This window comes from Fusarium phalaenopsidis, assembly GCF_050370095.1.
Source record: "Fusarium phalaenopsidis strain FUZ10S chromosome Unknown contig_32286, whole genome shotgun sequence".
In the NCBI taxonomy this organism is placed as follows: Eukaryota; Fungi; Ascomycota; class Sordariomycetes; order Hypocreales; family Nectriaceae; genus Fusarium; species Fusarium phalaenopsidis.
In genome coordinates, this window is record NW_028145413.1 from 1,994,686 (window position 1) to 2,017,136 (window position 22,451).

Genomic DNA, 22,451 nt, shown 5'->3' on the forward strand with positions numbered 1-22,451 from the left:
AAAAGATTCAACGGTGACTTATGTGAGAGGACATGGATGGCGGTGAATGCATTGACATGATTTGAATGGATGCCATCAGGCAGTGGAAGTCTTGTTCCCGAGGTCATGACCGGTTCCTTGATGCAGGAAGGGTCGCGGGCTACGTAGTAGGGCAATGATTGGTACCAACTGGCCAATAGGCTGGCCATGTCACTGGACGTGGGCGCGTTGATGCAGTTCGTGGGTGCGCGAGAAGCGACGAGAAGGTGTCAATGTTTAAGAAGCACCCGGGCAAGCGCGAAATCGGATTGCATCAATGGCATGACAGATGATGGCTTCTTGACGCGGGCGAGAGGGAGGGACTTTTCTGTGAAGCTAGTCATTCTCTGAGTTGGCTGGGCTGCTGGTGTGTCACGAGGACGAAGGTGTTAGTCTCATTTTGGGAGTTTATGCGGTACGAAACGAAACGAAACGCTGGCTACTGGAGATGAGAGAGAAATTTGAAAAGAGTCACAGTTCTGATGCAAGTTGAACTGGCTGGGCTGGATTGGACTGGTGGTTGGAACTGGTTGGTCGTCTCCTGCTTGGCTGGGCAGTTTTGCATGATCAGATCAAACTAGCCGGCCGAACGCTTCATGCATCCATCAACCCATAGAGGTTGGGATTTTCTCATCTCAGAGAACGAGGCCCAGGATGCTACGTTGGGTGTTGCGACCTGCGTGCTTTTTCTTGGAGATGAGTCGTGATGGGAGACGCCGTCCATGGCAACAGGACCCGATTCGGCAATCGCATCGGTAGCACAGCCGAAGAAGACGAGCAAGAGGCCGCAGATTTGTGATTGAAATTCTAGGCTCATCTGCTGGTCCAGTCCAACTTTGCTTCTCCACGTGGGCCAGGCCCCCCTGCTTCTGGTTGCTTCTGGGGTTCGTTCGTTCGTCACCTGGTGACGAGACAAACTGACACTGGACGGGCACCCGGTGCCAGGTCCCCAGACGCCGTCCCGTCCAGCGGTTGCCCGACATCAGCCGATTCATGAGCGACTGAGGTTTCCAGGGCTCGGGTGGGTGCCAATCCCGCCGCACAGGCTGGCCACGGCAGCCAGCTTCAGGGCCCCTCCTCCCCTGGGGCCGCCAGCGCTCAGCTTCCATCACAGTGGAGCCTTGCTGGCCCTATGCCGTGGCCCCCCAACGAAAAGCCCGGTGCGCATACAGACCCCTGTGTCAATTGGGTTCCCCCCTCCTCCTCCTCCCCCCAAACATTTTCCTTCCCGGCTCCTCTCATCATCTCCCGTGAGGCCCCATCCGCTTGCTCATTCTCCTCCTCCTCCATCTCCCATCTTCATCCTCATCCTCTCTTGAACATAATCTCATCCTTGCTCGTCTCTCCCCGTTGAAAAAAAGACAAACCACCGCAATCATGTCTGTCCCTGCCTTCTCCGACATTGCCAAGCCGGCCAACGATGTATGATTGATGTCTCCCCTCCCCGGTGTTGTTGCTATTTGCTCTGTTTTGGTTTGAGTGTGGCTCTGAGCTTGTTCCAGCTCGTCCATTCTTGTCTCTCCGGCAATGCGCCGAACGGAGCGAGATTGGAAGAGAGGGATATAGCTCTGATCGTCAATTACTCCAAAGCTTGTTTTTTACCCCTCGAGAAGCTCTGCTAACCGTTGCGCCTCTTTTTTTGCGCCGTTTTGTAGCTCCTCAACAAGGACTTCTACCACCTCTCGGCCACCACCTTCGAGTTCAAGGATACCGCCCCCAACGGCGTTGCCTTCAAGGTCACTGGCAAGTCCAGCCACGAGAAGGCCACCTCTGCTGCTGTTAGTATTCAACCTCTGCGAAGCCGACCTCAATGGCATCTCTCGGGGGTTCGGAGGCTGGTGCTCGGGCAACCGCGGCTCTCTCAACCGTCTACGCCTCGCGTCTTTCGAGCTCCCCCGCGAGACCTGCCAGCCTCGGCAACGCCCAATGCCGCGTCCTTTGGATACAGATGACTGACCTGGCCCATTGAGCTGCTATAGATTGAGGGAAAATACACCGACAAGCCTACCGGTACGACACCGTCATCTCTTTCATCGTCGTCTTCTTTGTCACCATCTCCGTCTCCGTCACCACCGCCCATATTCATGCGCAAGCCCCCGCGCAGAAAATCAAATCTTCCCACCCTCAGCCTCTCGCGAATCCTTGGGCCCGCAACCGGCTGGCCGATCGGATTCTCGACGCTGCTCCAACCCGGCTATGCTCAGCTGCTAATGTTCTACTCGCACGCAGGCCTGACCCTCACCCAGACCTGGAACACCGCCAACGCCCTCGACACCAAGATCGAGGTCTCCGACTCCCTCGCCAAGGGCCTCAAGCTCGAGGGTCTCTTCAACTTCCTCCCTGCCACTGCTGCCAAGGGTGCTAAGTTCAACCTTCACTTCAAGCAGCCCGGCTTCCACGGCCGTGCCTTCTTCGACCTCCTCAAGGGCCCCGTTGCTAACGTCGATGCCGTTGTCGGCCACGAGGGCTTCCTCGCCGGTGCCAGCGCTGGTTACGATGCCAACAAGGCTGCCCTGACTGCCTACAGCGCCGCCGTCGGCTACGCTGCTCCCCAGTACAGCGCTGCCATCACTGCCTCTGACAACCTCAGCGTCTTCGCTGCCTCTTACTACCACAAGGTCAACTCCCAGGTCGAGGCCGGTGCCAAGGCTACCTGGAACTCCAAGACCGGCAACACTGTCGGCCTCGAGGTTGCCAGCAAGTACCGCATCGACCCCGTCTCCTTCGCCAAGGTTCGTCTACGCAGGTTGATAAAGTTGGAGAGGATTTGGACTGACACGCATTGCTATATAGGTCAAGATCAACGACCGGGGTATTGCTGCCCTTGCCTACAACGTCCTCCTCCGCGAGGGTGTTACCCTGGGTCTCGGTGGCTCCTTCGACACCCAGAAGCTCGACCAGGCTACCCACAAGGTGAGATTCTAATGCTACAAGATATGGATAACATGAGACTGACCAATTTCACAGCTCGGTGCCAGCTTCACCTTCGAGGGTTAAAATACTCCCCCTGCTCGCTGAACTCTACTAGCACCGCCCACTCGCTAGATCCATCCTCTCGAGAGTTGTCCCACTCTCCACAGCTATTGTATCTTACAGGCTTGCATTGCGGTGGTCTCATGGATGTAGATTATCTCAAAATAAAAAAACATGAAGAATAATGTCTTTTTTTCAATTCAATTGCGGCATATGCCTGCTGGAATCATTGCCTGCCGTGCTCAGTGGTCATGCTCCCTCTAATAACTTCTCCACTGCCGTTAAACTCCATGAACAAATGTACGGCTTGTCCCATGATTGCTTTATGTACCATGCCCTTCCTTATGACACAGATATCCCACCTCTTTGTACCGTGGGTTTAGTATTCCCCGTTCTTTTTCCGCCGCCCCACGCTCATCAACTGGATGTAGATAAGCGGTGCCAGTATGGTGGCGGCTAGGATACCAGAGATGATGAAGAAGTGCCCCGTGATGCTCGTCTGCGGCTCAAACTCGATATCATCATCGCCTACGGCACGCCTCTGCCTCTCCTTGCGGCGCTGGTCCTCCCGTCGGTGCGTCCGCGTGTGGCCCGCCTTGTCAAAGTGCGGCACCTCTTCTTGGTGTCCGAAAGGATCATCACCAGGACCCATGCCACCATGAGAGGATTGGTGGTGGCTGAAGGGGTTTCCCCATGGACTTTGGTGGTGCTGTGTTGAGGATGATGCGCCGCCGTGTTCATGAGGCGCACCACCACCGCCGCCAAAACCAGTCGACTCCTCATGCGCCTGGCGCCGTTTCTCCTCCTGGTTCCCCCACCCTCCGCTGCGATAGAAACTAGGCGGGGGACCACGGAATGTTCCCCTCCGGCGGCTCAGACCCGAGGGCGAGCGGCCGCCGGCCGGGTTGGTGGAGTGGTACGAGGCCCGGGGGTTGTGATGCCCGTGAGCATGATGGTGGCCGTGGTGCACGCGGAGGACGTCGCGGTCGTAGGCGGCGCGGCGGGCCGTGTCGGAGAGGACGGTGTACGACTCGGAGAGGAGGGAGAAGGTGTGCGAGGCGTTTGGGTCGGTGGGATTGGCGTCGGGATGGTGGGTTTTGGAGAGGGAGTAGAAGGACCTGCGGAGTTATCTGTAAGAGCAGTCTCTTGTCGTCTTTGGTAAGAACATACTTTTTAATCTCGGCAGGCGTCGCGTCGTGCCGCACATTCAGCCGCTCATAATGATTCTTGCGCGCAACCTCATCATGACGACCTCTTTGCTGCTGCAGCTGGTATCCGGCCCGACACCGGAGGAGGGTCCACCGGGACGCGGCGGCGAAGCATGGCAGCTCAACCGGCGACGGGCGCAGCCTATGGAGGGAAGTTGGGCGCAGCGGCATGCCTCATCACGACGGGGGAGAGAGGAAAGAAAAAAAAGGAACAAGGTGCGAAGTTCGGGTGGAAGCGGGAAATGTGTAAGTGGTGGGAAGGGATCTTTTTTGTTGGTGGTGATGTAATCTAAGGTGACACGGTTGTATGCGTCCGGCGGGGTCATGCTTGTAGCGGGATGCCTGGTGAGCCATTGGGGGTCACAACGGAGACGATAAGAATCAATGACATCAGTTGTCATACCGGATTGTATTATAGATTTCTCTCTAGAGAAATTGGGCTTGTCAAGGGCACTTTGAAACGTTTCTTGACTGAAGTTCACATCTTGTCCCGAATCTCGGCTTGGACCCTTGACGCGGGGACCTCGCTCATCGTACGACAACATCATGGGTAGTCTCATCGCCCAAGAACAGCAAGTCTTGTGGGTTAAACATATACTCAAAAATCATTATTTTACCCCTTCATTATCCCTGGAAGATGTCTCTTCTTGCCGTACGCACGTTAGTTACCCGTCATTATACCAGAATCTCAACCAGGCCCAAAAATCTCCAGAACCAGAAACCCACGTCTATCCGCCGAAACTCCACCACGATTTGCCCTTCTTGGTCTCGACCTGGTACGGGTCCTGGCCCTTGGGGCGCTTGAAGGGGTGCGCCTCGGTGTTGAAGACCCATTCGTCTAGGCTCAAGACCTCAGAGTCCTCAAAGATGAGGTAGAAGTACTTGATTGTCTCGGACAACCAGAATGTCTGTCAAGAGTCAGCTTCATTGTCCTTGCCAAGTGATAACTTAGACTCACCTCCATAGAGTCCTGCTTTTCTGATTTTCTGTCATTAACATCGCTTATCACAGCGAAAGCGTCTGCCGTCTCCGTGGCATCGGTAATCGCCTGCCACATCCGCCACGCAGCTTCCCGCCAGACATTATCACCGGTGATACGCCACATGTAAAAGACACTCTCAATGGCTTCAGGTCGGAGCCTGTATTGCGCGTCTCGCACCCGGACAAAGCCCTCGGGGAGCTTATCCTTCTTCTCGACAGGCTTGTCCGCCCAGAGACACTTGCCATCAATGGTCTCACAGGGCTCGAGCTGAGCAATCTCGGGCATGATGCCAGTAGCAAAGGCATTATACGCCCAGATACAACCGTTTGTCAGGCGCACACCAAGGTCCACAAAGTCGGTGCGGGAGAGGAGCTTGCCAGCAAGGGCATAAGTACCGCCGACAAAGCATGTCAGATGCTGCATCTCAGCGGTGAGCTCAGATTCACCCTTCTCGCCCGCCACAGCATTACCCGCCAGCAGAATGTTCAGGTCCTTGGGGTTTCGTGGCCGGTAGAGCAGATGCTTAGTCGCAGTGTCGAGAGCATTTGTCGTCATCTGAACGTATTCGGGGTCCAGGCCGCCCAGAAGAGCGTGCATCTTGGGCAAGTATTCATAGAGAGAATCCGCGCCAGCTCCTAGGGTGAAACGAGACTCGTCAACTTTCTCATCCCGGTAGTTCATGACATGTGGCCATAGGCCAGGGATCTTGGTGTTCCTCTGGTTTCGGTAGAAGAACTGCTTGATACGCTCGGTAGCATCATAGTACTTGGGGTTACCAGTGATCTGAGTCAAACGAGTAAACTCGAGACACATGGAACCGCCTGCAGCGCCCGACATGCTCTCATCGGCCTTTTGGGTGCCTTTCTTAGCATCCTTGAAGTAGAGCCAGTGGGAGGGCAGCCGGTTCGGTGTATCGAAGGTAGCGTACAGCATCTCGCCCAGCTCAATGGCCTTTCCAAGCAGGACGGCCTCGTCGGAGAGCTCGTACGCGGAGATGAGGCCGCCGAGGTGACGGATGGCAACCTCGAAAAGGTTGATGTAATCATCATGGGTGTGAGCCCAGTCGATCATGGCGACAACCTGGACGGCCTCGTGGAATTCCTCCTTCATGTCGAGAAGCCAGAGGGTGTCGAGGGCATCAATGATCTGGGCGGCCCAGCCGGAAAAGGTGGTCTTGCCCTTGAGGGACAGGGGCGCGAGCTCATCCCATCCCCAGGCATGCTTCTTGTACGTGTCCCAGCTCTTGACAAAGGCCTTCCTGATGGCCACCTTCTTGGAGAGGGTCTCATGGTCATCGGCGGCCTGGGAGCGGTCGAACTGGACCCGGGGCAGGATCTTGGCGGTGGCATTGGGAGGCGCCGTCACATTCTCCGGAGGGTGGAAGACCTGGGTCTTGCTCCAGTCATAGCTGCTGGGGAGGTAGTTGTAGGTTCCGATCCTGACGGTGCGGTAGCGCTCGATGGGCCGGAAGTTGTGGACGAGGAACCATGTGACGGCGATGAAGACGAAGAGGATAAAGTAGCGACGGCTCAGACCCTTGAGTTGACCGAACATGATGGGCGCATTACGGGTTGGACCGTCTCAAACTGCCTGGTTGGGAGAGGTTGTACTGATTGCACGTGACGAAATATTCGCTGTGTCTCAACTTTCAAGAGACAGAAGGAGCGAGTGAGGCACTGGAAGTCGAGGCACACAAGAATCACGCTCACCCAAAAAGAGGGAAAAGATCCGAATGGTAGCGAGCGAAGAAGAAGAAAAAAGACGAGATCCTCAAGGGTCGCAGGTTGTGGAGGAGCGAGAAGGAGAGACACGCAACAAGCCACGAAAGAAGAAGTGAGAGGAGGGAGAGATGGGATGGGATGGAGAGGGATGTGGGTTAGGAACAAGCCAAGGGAAAGCCAAGGGAGGACGGATAAGAAATGTCCCCAAGTATTACATATGCAGCCTCAGGGGGTGGGTGAGAATAGAAGACTGTGTGTGTGTGTGCTGAGCCGCACAGGACTTGTTGCTATTCTGTCCAAATGGAACCTTGCAAGTCGGATACTCTCATTTGCCCAGAGACAAGGAACCTACTGCTTCCAGCTCATGTCTTCCATGTCCTGGATCCAATGTGTTTCGTGGATGGCCCACGAAGTTGCGATGGAGAGTGACGTAGAAATTAGTAGATCACGTCCAAGCTTCATCCCAAGACAAGACGCGCAACTTTGCCTGATCCATTTAAACCGCGTTATCCCCCAGAAAAAAATGGCCCTGAACCCGGACCCAAGCCCGGGACCCCTGGACCCCTGACGCTGCCTACAGTGCATCATAAGCACTATGTGGGAATTCCCTAGTGCTGCAACCCCCTGGCACAGCGAGAAAAACCCCTCTGCGTTGTTTCCCGTCTCAGCCCAGTTTGGCTGCTCTGCCCTGGGGATGCCTGGCCTTTCATTGGAGCTTCATCCTGGCTTATCACCTTTTGAACTTCTTTCCCCTGAATGATCGGGACGTGGGGGCTGTTGTGGCTTGCCCTGGCGCTCTGGCCATTTGTTCTCATCCTGACTTGGAGCGTATGAACCAACATGGATGACACCTGAGCTGAACATCCTCGAGTCTAGTGTCGAATAGACTCGGTTCAAGGGCAGTTCATTCTTGCGTGATGGCAGTTTGGTTCGACGTGAGGCATTATCATTACTCTCAAGCCTCCAACTTGGTACTCTTGCGCCAGCATGTTCACTAGAGATCAACTACCACAGATAAAGGAATGACTCAAGTTAATTGTCTATCTATCTTGAAAACGGGTGACTGCGGTCGGTTAAAAATTCAACTTGGTACTAATAGCACCGCATAACTCGACTACCAGGTGGTCAGGAAGTATTGAGACGTGGGTTTCGCCATCATATCATGCTTATGAGGCGTCTCCTCCATCATCACAATCGACGGCCGCTTGACATCAAGCCGTCCTCTTCGACCACCCTTGCCCTCTGCTCTCCTCTGCTCACCCCTCCTGCACACTCCTCATCCTCACTCCAACTCCTCCGCTATCATTATTCTTTGAAGATCAAGACAATCTGCACCTGCCGGGCCTGCTACGACTCCATGGTGGTCGTCGTAGGTCGAGCCGCTGGCAACGCGATTTCCATGTCTCTGTCCTGGCCTGTCGAGCCGGCCGGCGTCCAAAAGTCGGACACGACACGGTCTCTGCCGTTCACGCCGGCCTGACCGCATTGAGTCTCTGACTGACGGGAGCCCCTGACGGAAAAGGCTTCTTTCTGAAGAACCACAACCATTTGCCGACCGCTCTTGGTGATCCGGCGGTGGCAGGTCGTGCACCAGAGCCCGTGAGATGCAAAATTGGTGTCATCATCTGTTCGTAGCCCTCACGTCCTTCTTCAGTCGTAGCCACCGCCAATCTGGCTGTGGAATGCCGTGCTGATGCTCTTCTCGTCGTCGTCGAAGCGTCGTCCATAACCGTTGCCTGGAACCATACGTCCACTGCTCTCGACGTACTGCTTCAGTCGATCGCTCTGGCTGTATGAAACAGGTCGCATTCCCGTCACGACATCGTGGAGCCCTGCTCCGAGGCTAACACCGCCTTGGCCAACACCCTTGCCGCCGATCACGCTCGAAGTTGCATCCGTGAATTCCGAGTTGGCCACGCTCTCGCCTGCAATACTTTCCGTAGCACGGCTGCGGGCCTTTCCACCACGGCCAGGAGCAGCAACACCGGGCAGGCCGGGCCATTGATCGGGAGTAAAGCTGGAGAACATGGGAGGGAACGCGCTGTTGAGTGAAGCGCCGCCAAACGCAGAACCGTGAACAGACGAGACATCGTCAGGGATGTACGACACCATGGAGCCCAGGTCGAAATCTCGGCCCGCGGCGGGTGGTGGGTTGAACCGTCCATTAGGATAGCTGCCAGCTCCAAACTGCGGCTGCTGGTTCTTCTGACGGTAGCTCACCTTAGGGCGGCTGAACTGCAGCAAACAAGCCTGAAGGTTGGTCAGGGGGCCTTCAACGAAGCACTTGCGATCCTTGAAGTGAACCAGGAGGTTATGCCAGAGCTCGTGCTTGGACAGGACCTTGGGGTTTCCGAGGATAACGAGGCCATACTTGGCTCGAGTCAAGGCCACGTTCAGACGACGGGGGTCAGACAAGAAACCAATGCCCTGGTTGTCATTGGATCGAACACAAGAGAGAACGATAAAGTCCTTCTCACGACCCTGGAAAGCGTCGACTGAAGCAACCTCAACCTCCTTGTAGTATTCCTTCTTGTAAGTACCCGAGTTCTGCATGGTAGTCACAATGTAGCTTCGCTGGCCCTCGTACGGAGTAATAACACCGATATCAGCGGGCTTCACGCCGGCCTTGAAGAATCTGGTGACTGCCTTCTCAACATTGGATGCTTCCGTGCGGTTGAGGTACGATGTTCCAGAAGCCGAGATTTCCTCGTGGCCCAGGTTGGACCAGAACATCATGGGCATTTCCGCAACGGGCCAAGGGAAGTCCACATCCTTCCGCAGCCGGTTCTCGTGGGTAACACCATTTTGCAGAGTACCCTCGTAGAACATGTTGGACGGGAACTCGGACAGACAAGGGTGCATTCGGTACTGAATGTTAAGTCGGATGGGCGAGAGCTTCAGGTTAACCAATCGCTCAAAGAGAGACTGGTTAAGTCCAGCCTTGGCTGCCTTCTTGTTCATGATGACTGGGCCAAGTTGCTTGTGGTCACCGACCAGGACGACTTGCTTGCAACCGAGAACAAGGGGAATCATGCATTCGGGCTCGGCCGATTGGGTTGACTCGTCGATCAGGACATTGCGGAACTTCATCTTAGAAAGACGAGGGTCACCGGCACCCACGCAGGTGCAGCAGACAACATCAGCGTTGTTAAGGATGTCACGCTCTGCGACCTTGGTGAGCTGCTTGTACTTCTTCTCATCCTGGCTCGACAGTTCGCCCAACTCGTTCTTCAGTTGCGAGAGCTTGACGAGCTCACTGTTGTGCTCCGACATGCGCACTTGCTCGTGCAGGGCGAGGAAGCTGACAGACGATTCGACATCCTCGCGGGACTTGGCAGTAAGACGAACAACCTTGAGTCCGGTACGGTGAACTCGCTCGCACAGTTGGTCAACAGCAACGTTGGATGGCGCGCAAACCAGGACCTGGTTGCCGCTCATCTTGGCGAGGTGGTAGATGATGGTGGCAGAAGTAACCGTCTTGCCGGTTCCTGGGGGACCCTGAATCAGACTCAGTGGCTTCTGGAGAACAGTCTTGATGGCATTGACCTGGCTAGGGTTGAGATCAGGGAGGCCAGGGGCAGACCACTTCTTAGGCAGGCTTGTCTTGAGAGGCTGCAACTGAACTTCGTGGCCCAGCAAGGTGTGGAAGATGTAACCAGAAACGCTCATGTCATCGACGGCAAACGTCTTCATAGCCAGCTGCATGCGGTCGTAGGAAGTGGCCTTCCAGACATAATCGGCCGAGAAGTTGTGAGATAGATCAGTAGGAACCGACTTCTCGTTTCCGGTCTTGCGCAACTCGAGCGTCACCTCATCCGACTGGTTGTTGGGGATCTTAATCACGTAGCCAACACCTTCCCAGGGGGATCGGAGCTCGCCCTTGTAGCGAAGTCGCATCTCATCGCCAACAGCAAGCTTGACATCGCCAGACTCAATCTTGTGCAGGTTGAAGCTGACAAGGTGCTTGTTGTTCAGACCATAGTCCCAGCGGACGATGAGGCCGTCCTCAGACTGCGCCTCCTTGAGCTTCTTGTCGTAGTCGGACTCCATCTTGACCAGGGGGCCGAAGATATTCTGGTAGTGATAGGGATCGTCGTATTGCAGCAAGACGGGGTTAGGATCGTCATCGATACTAGATGCCTTTTCAAGGTCAACCACCGTCGCCTTGGGCTCGATCTTCCACATCTCCTCCAGCTTGGCAATCATATTCGGCGTCAGATGGCGAGCTCGGAGCTGCTCGGAATCAGAAGGGGTCGCCACCAGCCAGGGCAGGAAAGCGCGTTCTTCGATGAGGGGTTGCCATCGCGAGGTATCCCAGTTCATGTCCTTGTTCGATGTGTTGGCGGCACATGGCTGTCGGCAGAGCAAAACGACGACTGTATCAGACTTGGCCGGAATGAAACCCAGGAGGAACGCGTTCTTTGTCCCGCAGTTGTAGCACTCCAGCACAGTATCGCCCAGTGTCGACTCGGGGTGTAGCTGAACCTCCTTGTGGCGGGCTCGAACAAGATGGTTCACAATGTGGGTAGAAGTACCATTGCCTCTCGCGCTGCAGAACCACTTGTTGCAGGTGAGGCACTTAACGACGCATCCTGGGGAATGAATTCCGCAGTATCTAAGCCCATGTCAGCCTGGCCCAGGGATAAATCCAGACGGGAAGAAAACCTACGCGCAGGCATGGGCCGGAAGCTCCTTCTCCTCCTCGGGGCCCTTGAGCTTGAGTCCAGTCAAGCCATCGATCGGAACACTATTCAGACTATCGTTGTCGTCTTCTTCGAAAGCCTCGGTTTGGTTGTCGTCATCATCGGCTCGGCGACGGCCACTTCGATCTCCATATTTGCCATAGAGCAAGCTCTCGTCGGGGTCGATCGCGGACAGGTCGTCGGCTCCAGCCTTGATGGCGGCAGCGGAATCGGATATCAAATGATTCCCAACATGGGTAAACGCGCCCTCCATGTTGGAGTTGTAGTAAAGTTGTTGGCGGCTCGTAGGGTTTTCCTTGGCCAAAGAATCAACATCAGTGCCCCGCGCAATGGTGGCGGTGACGCAGTGAACGAGGGCAGCGCCAAAACGCCTCAAAATCACCCCAAAGCGAGCGCGACTCACCTACAGCTTCTATTCTTTCGGTACGGGACCCGTATGGAGGCCCAGGGGCGACTCGGGTCGGGATGGGAAAGTGATTGGGAGTTGCAGATCGCTGGTAAGGCTCACATCATCGCGAGGAAGAATGCGCCGTGACGAGAGCGTGGCAGGGTGCGGGAGAAAAGCTCAGAGGCAAGCGAGACGTTCGGGTGGCACAAAACCTTGCTAAGCACGCTTCTCAAGGTTTCGGCGACAAATTTGTTCTCTTGTGAACCAGAATTATATCGATGGGTGAACAGTTGGATCCTCTTTGCCGGCGGAGTTTGGTGGGACATTTTGCGCCCACGTGATAGGGCGCTTTTGTTATCGAGTAGCGGCGGCAGGCCGAAAGGCTGATAAGGAACTTTTTCGCGGCGGCGCTCGGGAAATTTTATATCAACCGCCAACTTTGAAGAAAGCTTCCTCACAGCGGGCATTTATTGTTTCTTTATCATGATTGTAAGTAATTGAAGGCTTGTTTATTGGGCCATCATCAGCTAATACTTGAACTTCAAGCGCAAGCAAGCGCGCCAACGGCGCGACTACCTCTACCGACGAGCTCTCCTCCTTCGAGACGCCGAGATCAGCGAAAAGCGAGCCAAGCTGAGGTCTTCGCTGGCCTCGGGAAAGCCATTGGACCCTACCATTGCAAACGACAAGTCTCTGCGCAAAGACTACCAGTACGATGAGTCGCGGCCCGATCTCACCACGAACGAGCAGCTTGACCTCGACGACGAGTATGCCCAGCTTTCAGGCATTGTCGACCCCCGTGTGCTTGTGACGACTTCCCGTGACCCTTCTGCGAGGCTGGCAGCTTTTGCGAAGGAGATCCGACTCCTCCTCCCCACGGCTGTCCGTCTCAACCGTGGTAACCTCATCCTGCCCGACCTCGTGCGATCCGCCCAATCTGCAGGCCTCTCCGATGTTGTTCTTCTCCACGAGCATCGCGGTACTCCAACTGCCATGACCTTGTCGCATTTCCCTCATGGACCGACCATCTCGTTTTCTCTACACAACGTGGTTTTGCGACACGATATTCCCGGCAGTGTGCGAGGAACTGTCAGCGAGTCGTACCCTCATCTCATCTTTGATGGCTTCACGACTCGGCTGGGAGAGCGGGTTGTCAAGATTCTTAAGCATATTTTCCCTCCAAGGGAAGCTATTACGGCAAAGAACAAGGTCGGCAACCGAGTTGTGACATTCAAGAACATTGAAGACAGCATTGAAGTTCGACACCACGTCTTTGTGAGGACGGGCTACGACAGCGTCGAGTTGGCCGAGGTTGGGCCACGGATGACTATGAGAGTGTTTGAAATTCGAGGCGGTACTCTGGAAAACAAGGATGGTGATGTTGAATGGCATCTCACGCAATATACAAGAACGGCCAAGAAGAAGAATTATCTCTAAACTGGTCGAGCCACACCAACGATGCTTGCAGATCTGCTGCTACATTGCAGCAAGCTAAGTCAACCACCATCATCTTGGATCAGGCCACAGGCAGGCTGCATGCCTATTCTGGACCCGGCATCGTACCTATACGACAAGTTATCCGAGACACTCGGTTCCACGTGGGAGATCCGAACTGTGTGCTCAATTCAAGTTGAAAACGAGATGGTGGAGTGTCAACCAGCAGCGGTGACGTGGCGGGGGAGGCCTAGGACGGGAAAATCGGGAGTTTGGAGTTCTTGATTGCAGAATGCTAGACATTAAGGCGATGATTTTGAGCAGACGGTCAACATTTTATGGCGAAATGGCTGTTTTGGTTCACAAGAGGGGAGAGAGGCTATTGGTTGATGACGACCAACATCAGCACTTGAATGTGTGTGTGTATGACGGTGACTATAACAGAGATCATAAGGAATATGCTCCATTGCTACCTGCCTAGGTACCCGGTCATTGACCGCAGCCTAATGTGAAAGAAGCCGACTACCTAGACGATGCACCGCTATGGAATCTGTAGCTAGACTACGCCATAGATGAATTGAGTGCATGTAGAATCGACATCTCGGTCTTGGCAACTGCCAATCGGTCTCATCAACGGCCAAGCCACACCCAGATTCTGGGCTGGACTGGCTTGGATGTCCGACGGACACGGGCCCGAGTGGGCTAGCTGCAACTCTGACAGGTCGGACCGGGCTCAAGCTGGGGAAGAAGCAGTTCGCATTTCGCAGGCCGAGAAAAGCGGTCACAGCCTCAATCGCTGACGACTAGAATGGAATGGCGAAGACGAGCGGGCTGAGCAGAGCAAAAGATGGACCCTTGGTTCGTCCATACAGTGGACTCCATCGCCATAGACCTGCCCAGGTAGGCAAATCGGCAGGCAGTGCTTATTTTTGGAGACCGGACGACTGTCCCCCGCCACTTGCGTACGCAGCCTTCGACTTTTCTTCGTCTGGCTGCGGACGAGCTGCTAACGATTCTTGGAGTGGACCCGAGGCTGCCGAAAGGGAAGGGAAGCATCGTAAGCCTCCATCCATGGCTAGGTCATAAGCAGCGCAGTTCCGAGCATCATTATTTCCATCTCTCCCTTTGTTTTGTTCGCAACATCCATTCCTGATTAAACAATTCCATCTCCCCTGTCCAATCTCACGCGATCGTCTCTCGTGTTTCTTGGACCGAGCTCTCCTCCCCTCAACTTAATTACTTTTACGGGTCTTGTTTCTCCTCTTTCATCTCCAAAACCTGGGTCGTGGGCCCCTACGTCACGTTTCAGCGCATCCATCCACTCCCTCCAGCGCTACCCGTCCACTGAACGGCCGCCCGGCCCCCGTCGTCCGACCCTGCGGCGTCCGCCAACCTAACCGCTGAGAGAAAGAGAAAAAAAAAAAGGGCCGCGCCACCTACTGACCACTGGCGTTCGGCTTGGGTGTCATAAGCACTTCCTCCCTCGCCCAGCAACAGGCCCCGGCCGCGAGTCCTTCCTCCCATCCACAGCCCGAGCCAAGGCAGCGCCCCCGGAGAAGAAGCTCGGTAGCCTCATCTCGTCGCTCTCACCACCAACGGCCCGCCCTCCCCCAGCCTTTTTAGCCTCCTCCTCCTCCTCCCATCATCATCCATCCCTCCCCGCCATTGCTACTTCCGCCCAGCATCGCCGTTCACCATGTCTTACGGCCAGTACAGCCAGAACCCCTATCAGCAGGGCCCGGCCGAAGAGTCTGGCTATGGTCAGGTAAGCAAACCTAACAAGCGAGCGCAGCTTCATTTCCCGCCGACAACCGACAGACCACAATTTGCTGACTCGGATGCCGCGATGCTTCAGGCCAATCCCTATGCGCAGAACGCGCCGGTCCAGGGAGACAACCAGTATGAGATGCAGGACTACAACCAGCAGCCTCCCGCCTCGTCAAGCCTCTCACAACAGGAGTTCCTCAACCGCGTTCAGAACCTCCGCAACGAGATCAAGGCCCTGACCAACGACGTCGACTACATCGGCCAGCTCCACCAGCGCACCCTCAGCAGCACCGACGGCACCGCTAACCAGCAGCTTGAGCAGTATGTCTCTCAGACCCAGATCCGCAACACCGCCATCAAGGACGGCATCAAGGGCCTCGAGCGCGACCTAGCAAAGACCACCGACAACTCCCGCACCACAAAGAACACCCAGCTGCAGTCCCTCAAGACCTTTTTCAAGTCGGAGCTCGACAAGTACCAGAGCATCGAGCGCGACTACCAGCAGCGCTACCGCGACCAGATCGCCCGCCAGTACCGCATCGTAAACCCCGATGCTTCCGAGGATGAGGTTCGCCAGGCCACCGAGGCCGATTGGGGCAATGAGGGTGTTTTCCAGACTGCTGTTAGTAATCTCCGCGTTGACAATCACACCCTGCCGTGATCTCCGAGCTAACGTGTAACCCCAAACAGCTGCGGACGAACCGCACCGGACATGCCAGCTCCGTGCTTGGCAACGTCCGCGCCCGCCACAGCGAGCTTCAGCGCATTGAGCAGACCCTCTCTGAGCTTGCTATCCTGTACCAGGAGCTCGCCACGCTCGTCGAGCAGCAGGAGCCCGTCATCCAAGCTGCCGAGACCAACGCTATTAACACAGTTGAGAACATCGAAAAGGGTAACGAGCAGGTCAAGGTCGCCAATGAGCACGCCCGCCGCCGCCGCAAGCTCAAGTGGTGGTGCGCCCTCGTCGTCCTCCTCATCATCATTGCCATCGCAGTCGGTGTTGGTGTTGGTGTCAGCGTGGCCAAGAACAGCACCTCATAGAGGAAGCGGCCATCGTCTTCGACCTCGACAGCGACGCCTTCGCCGCTACCACCATGATGATATGCTGTTATCTTGTTACGCCGTTTTCTTCCTTCATAGATATCTCCATGACTGTTGTTCGTCTTGTCGTTTCTTGACCCGCAAGACCAGAGTATACGACATATTTCATCCGTATACCACACACACACCCCGATACTTACTTAATTTTTACTCTCCCCGAAGCGCCCGAGCGCTAGGGACCTCTTTATTGTTTGAAGGCGCGGAGGGCTTGACAGAGGATTGACCAAGAAAGAGTTCTTTTGATGAAAAGGGGGTTCACGAAATGCTTCTCGCTGGGAGGGTTCATCTTGGTTGTTTTACTGGATCGGTGGTTGTTTTTTCACACCCTTTCGCTTCTCCTGTAGGAATACCTTTTGTTCTGCTCGCATGATGGAGGACAGAGTGGGATGGGAGAGAGACACTGGGGTTGCTGTATGTATCTATTCATCTGAGGGAGGTGATCCAGAAAAGTCTTGGATGCATGAGATCCATGGTTTGGAAGAGCTCCCATGTAGGTATAATAATGTCCAAGCCTTTGTCGGCCGCCACTCTACGTCATTGTAATGACCTCACAGGCTCAACGGACACAGCAAGCATAACGAAACGACTGTATTTTTTTTTAACTCTCCGTTCACCAAACGATGCCCAAATGTCCCGAGTACCTGTTGCGCTTCCCGTCCGTCCGTCCTCACAATTCCGTTATGCTGAAACAAGACATGAGAGAAGTGCTTATTATATACAGTACAATAGGGTTCGATTGTGCACATTACAGTCCCAACTCCAGAGCATTGGGCCTCACTTCCCTGTGAGACGACGAGGCAGCGCACCCAGCCGGACGAGCTCCCTCGGAAGACGGAACGGCGGGCATATCATGCCAGTCCCGCATTCCGTCCGGTTTCGACATCTTTCCGTTCCCTCCCTTCCTCTTGGTCACGTCGTTGCTCCCAAATTTCGTACACGTACACGCCGTTCCGGCCATCTTTTGTCATTTATATCACGTTCAGATTTATTGAGGACCCATTCGGAGCCCACCGGGACCACCGCCCGCCAGCTTGGCTGCCAGCTTGGGGTACTTCTCGGTGACCTGGACTTGTGTTCGGGTCGCCTCAGCATATGACAAGGCGTTGACGATCTCGCCCTCGGTTCGGGCGAGCTCAGCGGCGCGTTCAAAGTACTTGAGAGCAGCGGGCACGTTGTTCTGCTGGAGGAGGAGCTGAGCCATGGTGGCGACGGCAATATCACACTCGGGGTCGACTAGATGACAGTTAGAATACACTCAAACCGACAACATCACTCGGAGTACTTACTGATAAGGGCCTTCTGGCAGAGAGCCTCAGCCTCCTTAAAGTCTTGCTTCCATTGGAAGAGAGCCAGGGCCTTGTTGATGAGGGGCAGCACGTTCATCGACATGGGCTTGGTCTGCTTCTCCATCTCCATGGCAGTGTCGAACTTCTCGACGGCTTCCGAGAAGTTGCCCTGGTCGAGGAGCAGCTCGCCGTAGTAGTTGTAGACATCGGGCACCTTGGGGAAGTTCTTAATGCATCGTCGGAACGTAGCCATGGACGAGGCGATTGAGCCCATCTTGTACTGGGTGACACCGAGCTGGATGTGAGAGAAGATGAAATCCTTGTCGAGATCAATCGACTTCTGGTAGTCCTTCTGGGCATCGGCGAGGTCGCCCTTGATGAAGTGGGCTTGAGCACGGTGGTAGTAGACGTCGGGGTCGTTGTTATCCTGCTCCAGGGCCTTGGCGAACTCGGCCTCGGCCTTATCGGGCTCGCCAAGCTCCAGGCTGATGCTCGCCCGCTTGATATAGCTCTGGGTCATGGTGGGGTCAAGCTCGATGCTCTTGTCGAAGTCGTTGGTGGCATCGGCATGGTTGCCGAGAAGAGTGCGGAAAGTGCCCCTCATGTTGTAGGCGAGCGCCTCATACTCGCCGAGATCGCCAAGCTCCAGAGCCTTCTCAAACGCCTGTCGCGCCTCCTCGTAGCCATCGCCAGTCTTCTTCTCCAGAGCCTCAAGTCCGATCTGCATCTGTCCCTTGCCGGTTTCGGGGTCCAGCTCCTCCGACTCCTCGAGGCCGGCAGGTCGGGGCTTGGGGCGGAAGCTCTGAAGGTAGTTGCCGACAAAGATGGGGCTGGGCAGCTTGGGTGGTCGGGAGGCCATCATCTCCTTGGCCTTTTGCTCGGCAAAGGTCTTGAGAAGTCTCTCGACAGCCTGGGCGGTAGACTCGCTCTTGAAGTTGTCGATGATGCATGACGCAGTGAAGTCGAGCAGGGCCTCGGAGTACTTCTTCTGGTGCTCGTAGGCGGTGGCGCGGCGGTTGATGGCCTTGACGTACTCGGGGTCCATGCTGATGGCGGCGGTGGTATCCTCGATGACCTGGTCCCATTCGCTCATGGCGCTGTGGCAGGCGGCTCGGTTGGAGTAGAAGACGGGATCGGCCTTGCAGAGGATGGCCTTGGAGTAGAGGTCAATGGCCTTGTTATAGGCCTTGTCGCCGTAGGCCTTGTTACCGGCCTGCTTCAGCTTTGCGGCATACTCATCACGCTGCTGCTGGGTGAGAGTAGCGACTGTCTCCTCATTGATCTCGGGCAGCTCCGGCTCGCTCTCGGCAGTCACGGGCTTGGGTTGAGATGCACCGGTGGAGGGGGTCTCTTTGGTCTCAGCAGCCTTGCGCTCAGCCTCCTTGCGCTTTCTCCTCTCCTTCTTGCTGAGCTTGGGGGATGTGTCTTTGGAGGACTAGAGATTGGGGCGGGACGTCAGTTTGAGATTCATCATGACGAGGAAATGGTTCGATGCCACAACCAGCCTGCCCGCACCAACTGGTGGGCGGGAGCAGCAGCAGCAGCAATGTCGAAGCGGGGTTGACAAGACATACATCAGAGAGGTAGTAGACGATACCGGCGCCCGTAACAACGACGGAGACACCGGCAATGGTGTAGACAACGGCCTTGTTCTCTGAGACCCAGTTTGTTATCCGGTCCCAGACTCCAGAGGAAGGGTCGACAGGGATAGCCGTGGGGTTGCCCGGAGGCATTGACGGAGTCGGAGCCGACATGACGAGGCCTATGGATGATTAAGGGGACCGGCGGGAGGTGAGGATGGAATCGAGGCCGTCGATGCGGTAGAAGCAGTCGGGAAGCCGATGATGTATGGGCGCGGCAATACAGGCAATGGAGTGGTAGCTACGGCGAGCTGGAGCACGCGCAAAAAAAGCTGACGGCCGTCTTTGAAATTTGGCGCTGGCTCCAACAAGACTGCGGGCCGGGGCCCACTGAAAGTTTTTCCGGTTAGTTCCAGCACCTGCTGAATGATGGATGGTGGGTGGATTGACTGACGTATGCCTGAGGCACTCGGATGACGCCGGCTTTAAGAACCTACCAGACCAGAACATCCCACCAAGTCAGAACATAAACACCACACGTCCTATACACACGGACCTTGTTCTTTCTCGGCTCAGCCGACATGGGTTCTTGAGACGGCCAAGAGATTGCATCGTCTGTTTGCGGCCCCTACCGCCGGCTTCAAGCGGTCTGGCGATTTACGTCAAGAATGAGGTGACTTGTTGCGGGGGGTTTTGACACGATAAGATACATGATGCCGCCGCACTGGTCTAGAGCCGATCCGAGCAATTGCGATCCAATCAGCTAGTTGAGCAAGTAGCGACTGATCTAGTCCATCTAGAGGATGGGACTTGGCCAATGCCAATTCGATACAGCTGCCAGAACTTCAATAGCGTCATCGTCATTGAGAGGGGTGTGCCGTGCAGATAGTCAATTGGTGTCTAGGGCACAGAACCCTCGGACTTCTGTCACTTGCAAGATGGATTATCTGTACATAGGTGTAAGTACATACTGTATGTTTCAGTTAGATAGCCAATCTTGTAGTGATCCGCCTGGTTTAGCAGGTTACGAGTTTTCAGAGTCCAGGTACATATCCACCCACCTCCTACTAGACCGGAGGTTGAGTCCCGTCGCTAAACTTCCGAGTACCTGACTAATGTTAACTGAACCGCATCAACCCCACCTCAACAAACAGCAATCATCTATCTTTGAAACCAGTTCTCGGGCAAGTCATTGACAAAATGAGGGACGAATTTTCCCTATTCACCTCAATGAGGTACGATCCAAAGCTTCAACAACATGGGCTCAATGGCGAAGGCTGGAACTTTGACAATGAGTCGCCGCTCTACATGCTCGACTTTCATCGTGATCGTCTACTCAGGGCAGCAACACATTGGAACTGGCAGCCAGCAATTGATCGACTGTCAGGTGCCAGTGGACTTCAATCTCTTGCTCAACTGATAGACGAGGTCGTTGGGTCACCTCCAGGGACAGCTCTGCGACTGAGAATTGTGGTGTCTCGTGAAGGGGACATCACGGTCGAGAAGTTCAACGTTCCTGAGGCGCCCTTAGAAAACTTGTTACCACGCCGACTGCCCGTCCCGTCCTCGAGTTCGTCGGCAGACGAACCGAGAAAATCCCCCAACTATACTCTCCTCGTAGATCAGGCCTCAACCTCGAGGTCCGAGTATACCCATTTCAAGACCACGAAAAGGGCCATGTACGACGCCGCCAGCCAAAGAGCTGGCATTTCTCCAACAGATCTCGCAGAAGTACTCGTCATTAATCAAGATGACGGGTTTGTGATGGAAGGGACTAGGACTACTCCTTACTTCTGGAGGGATGGTCGTTGGGTTACACCTCCCATCTCGTCCAAGTTTAGCTGGGATGAAGGTAGCGGTGGCCAAGATGGAACCTCGAGACGTTGGGCATTAGAGAGGTAGGCTTTGCCCAGCCAACTAAAGATTTAGTACTAACATCGCAAACAGAGGATTGGCGGTTGAGCAAGCTGTGAATGTCAAATCCCTTACCGACGGCGAAGAATGCTGGCTCAGCAACGGCGTCAGAGGCTTCATGTCCGCAACCATCAGCCTACAGGAAAGAGAATAGAGGTCGAGTAACATGAGAGGGACGACAGCCCCTCCCGTCCTTGCTACGATCTCCATCCGGACGAGTTGGTGGCATGTTGGGCATAAATACAATCCGGCTGTGTCACCATTTGTGCGTTAGGATATTGGCAGCTCTCCCTTCTCCGGCTTGTGTGACATGGCTGCCTCTCACCCCGCAACCTTTCGGTTTTCCCCAAGTTTCTTCGATGATTTTCGGGACAACTTCTCCCAGCCACGAAACATTGACGATTCCTCCGGTTTCTAGCGGCCGATCTCAACATGGAAATAGCACCCTCTACATACACGTCAGATGCCATGGTTGAGAATCTACCACCAGAGGTACGGCATGAACTCCTCACCACGCTCGATCTCTCCTCTCTGCGCAACATAGTCCACGCTTCTCCAGTCTTTTACCGCCAGTATGTCCTAGAGCGTCGCTCTATTCTCTCCTTGTGTCTGGAAAGGACTCTTGGGAGAACTGTCCTGGATGCATATTGGGTCTACCAAACTGCCAGGTCATCCAAGTTTCCCAGTATTACGAATGACGAAACTATCTCCAACTTTCGTCAGGCCTACATGCGTCAGCAGACGTCCGGTTCCTACTCAATCCTCAGGAAGAGTGTCACTGAGAACCTGGCCGTCGGAATTGCCGCATTCCATTATTCTACTGTCGACCCCATCATGCAGCTCTACATTCGACATGTCCTAGAGGCCCTGGCTGAGGAGACGGGCGGGATTGTTGATCAAGAACCACTAAGCCAGGTCGAACAGGCTCGACTGATCAGGGGGCTTTACCGATTTCAACTGTGTTGCAATTTGTTCACCATGGCAAACTTTCCAGAATCATCTACTTTGAGCAGGAACGGGTGAACGATGCGTATCTTGGCCGACTACATCAGTCTACTTGAGCCATGGGAAATTGAAGAGATGGGGTGCATTTATTCGTTTGCCAACGAACGGTTTGCGCGCGTATTTGAGGCTGTTTGGCGGTGCACCACTGGGGATGGTGCAGAAAGAAGGCCACGAAAGGTACTAGATCCAGGAAACGGTTATGACCTGGGCGATGCCGGTATGTTGGTTCCGTCTTTCGTCTCTGATAAAACATCCCGCTAATATCTTACTGCACTGTAGCAATTAGGACCACCCTCTTGAAGAGCACTATTTCGCAAGGTCTTCCCATCCTTCACACTATCTTGACCAGGGATGATGAGTACCTTTCTGTT

The 22,451-nt window shown here is 54.9% G+C and overlaps 7 protein-coding genes across 7 annotated transcripts; 3 read left to right on the forward strand and 4 right to left on the reverse strand.

The window, feature by feature from the left end:
• Positions 1 to 1,395: 1,395 nt before the first annotated feature.
• Positions 1,396 to 3,015, forward strand: LRP88_02949 (eukaryotic porin/Tom40; the record flags this gene model as incomplete). Its single annotated transcript, XM_083239580.1, has 5 exons — positions 1,396 to 1,440; positions 1,674 to 1,796; positions 1,998 to 2,750; positions 2,812 to 2,931; positions 2,986 to 3,015. The coding sequence occupies 5 exons, from the start codon at positions 1,396 to 1,398 to the stop codon at positions 3,013 to 3,015; spliced, it is 1,071 nt and encodes a 356-aa protein (XP_083104710.1).
• Positions 3,016 to 3,370: 355 nt separating this feature from the next.
• LRP88_02950 (J domain-containing protein) lies at positions 3,371 to 4,370 on the reverse strand (the record flags this gene model as incomplete). The annotated part of the gene is made up of 2 exons (XM_083239581.1): positions 3,371 to 4,109; positions 4,162 to 4,370. The coding sequence occupies 2 exons, from the start codon at positions 4,368 to 4,370 to the stop codon at positions 3,371 to 3,373; spliced, it is 948 nt and encodes a 315-aa protein (XP_083104711.1).
• Positions 4,371 to 4,927: 557 nt separating this feature from the next.
• LRP88_02951 (glycoside hydrolase) lies at positions 4,928 to 6,735 on the reverse strand (the record flags this gene model as incomplete). The annotated part of the gene is made up of 2 exons (XM_083239582.1): positions 4,928 to 5,107; positions 5,158 to 6,735. 2 exons carry the CDS (start codon positions 6,733 to 6,735, stop codon positions 4,928 to 4,930), a joined length of 1,758 nt encoding a protein of 585 aa, XP_083104712.1.
• Positions 6,736 to 8,552: 1,817 nt separating this feature from the next.
• On the reverse strand, positions 8,553 to 11,858 carry LRP88_02952 (DEAD/DEAH box helicase; the record flags this gene model as incomplete). Its single annotated transcript, XM_083239583.1, has 2 exons — positions 8,553 to 11,517; positions 11,572 to 11,858. 2 exons carry the CDS (start codon positions 11,856 to 11,858, stop codon positions 8,553 to 8,555), a joined length of 3,252 nt encoding a protein of 1,083 aa, XP_083104713.1.
• A 618-nt stretch (positions 11,859 to 12,476) lies between these two features.
• LRP88_02953 (snoRNA-binding rRNA-processing protein IMP4) lies at positions 12,477 to 13,430 on the forward strand (the record flags this gene model as incomplete). The annotated part of the gene is made up of 2 exons (XM_083239584.1): positions 12,477 to 12,482; positions 12,540 to 13,430. The coding sequence occupies 2 exons, from the start codon at positions 12,477 to 12,479 to the stop codon at positions 13,428 to 13,430; spliced, it is 897 nt and encodes a 298-aa protein (XP_083104714.1).
• Positions 13,431 to 15,123: 1,693 nt separating this feature from the next.
• Positions 15,124 to 16,235, forward strand: LRP88_02954 (t-SNARE; the record flags this gene model as incomplete). Its single annotated transcript, XM_083239585.1, has 2 exons — positions 15,124 to 15,816; positions 15,885 to 16,235. The coding sequence occupies 2 exons, from the start codon at positions 15,124 to 15,126 to the stop codon at positions 16,233 to 16,235; spliced, it is 1,044 nt and encodes a 347-aa protein (XP_083104715.1).
• Positions 16,236 to 17,280: 1,045 nt separating this feature from the next.
• LRP88_02955 (uncharacterized protein) lies at positions 17,281 to 19,314 on the reverse strand (the record flags this gene model as incomplete). Its single annotated transcript, XM_083239586.1, has 3 exons — positions 17,281 to 17,528; positions 17,582 to 19,016; positions 19,156 to 19,314. The coding sequence occupies 3 exons, from the start codon at positions 19,312 to 19,314 to the stop codon at positions 17,281 to 17,283; spliced, it is 1,842 nt and encodes a 613-aa protein (XP_083104716.1).
• Positions 19,315 to 22,451: the final 3,137 nt, after the last annotated feature.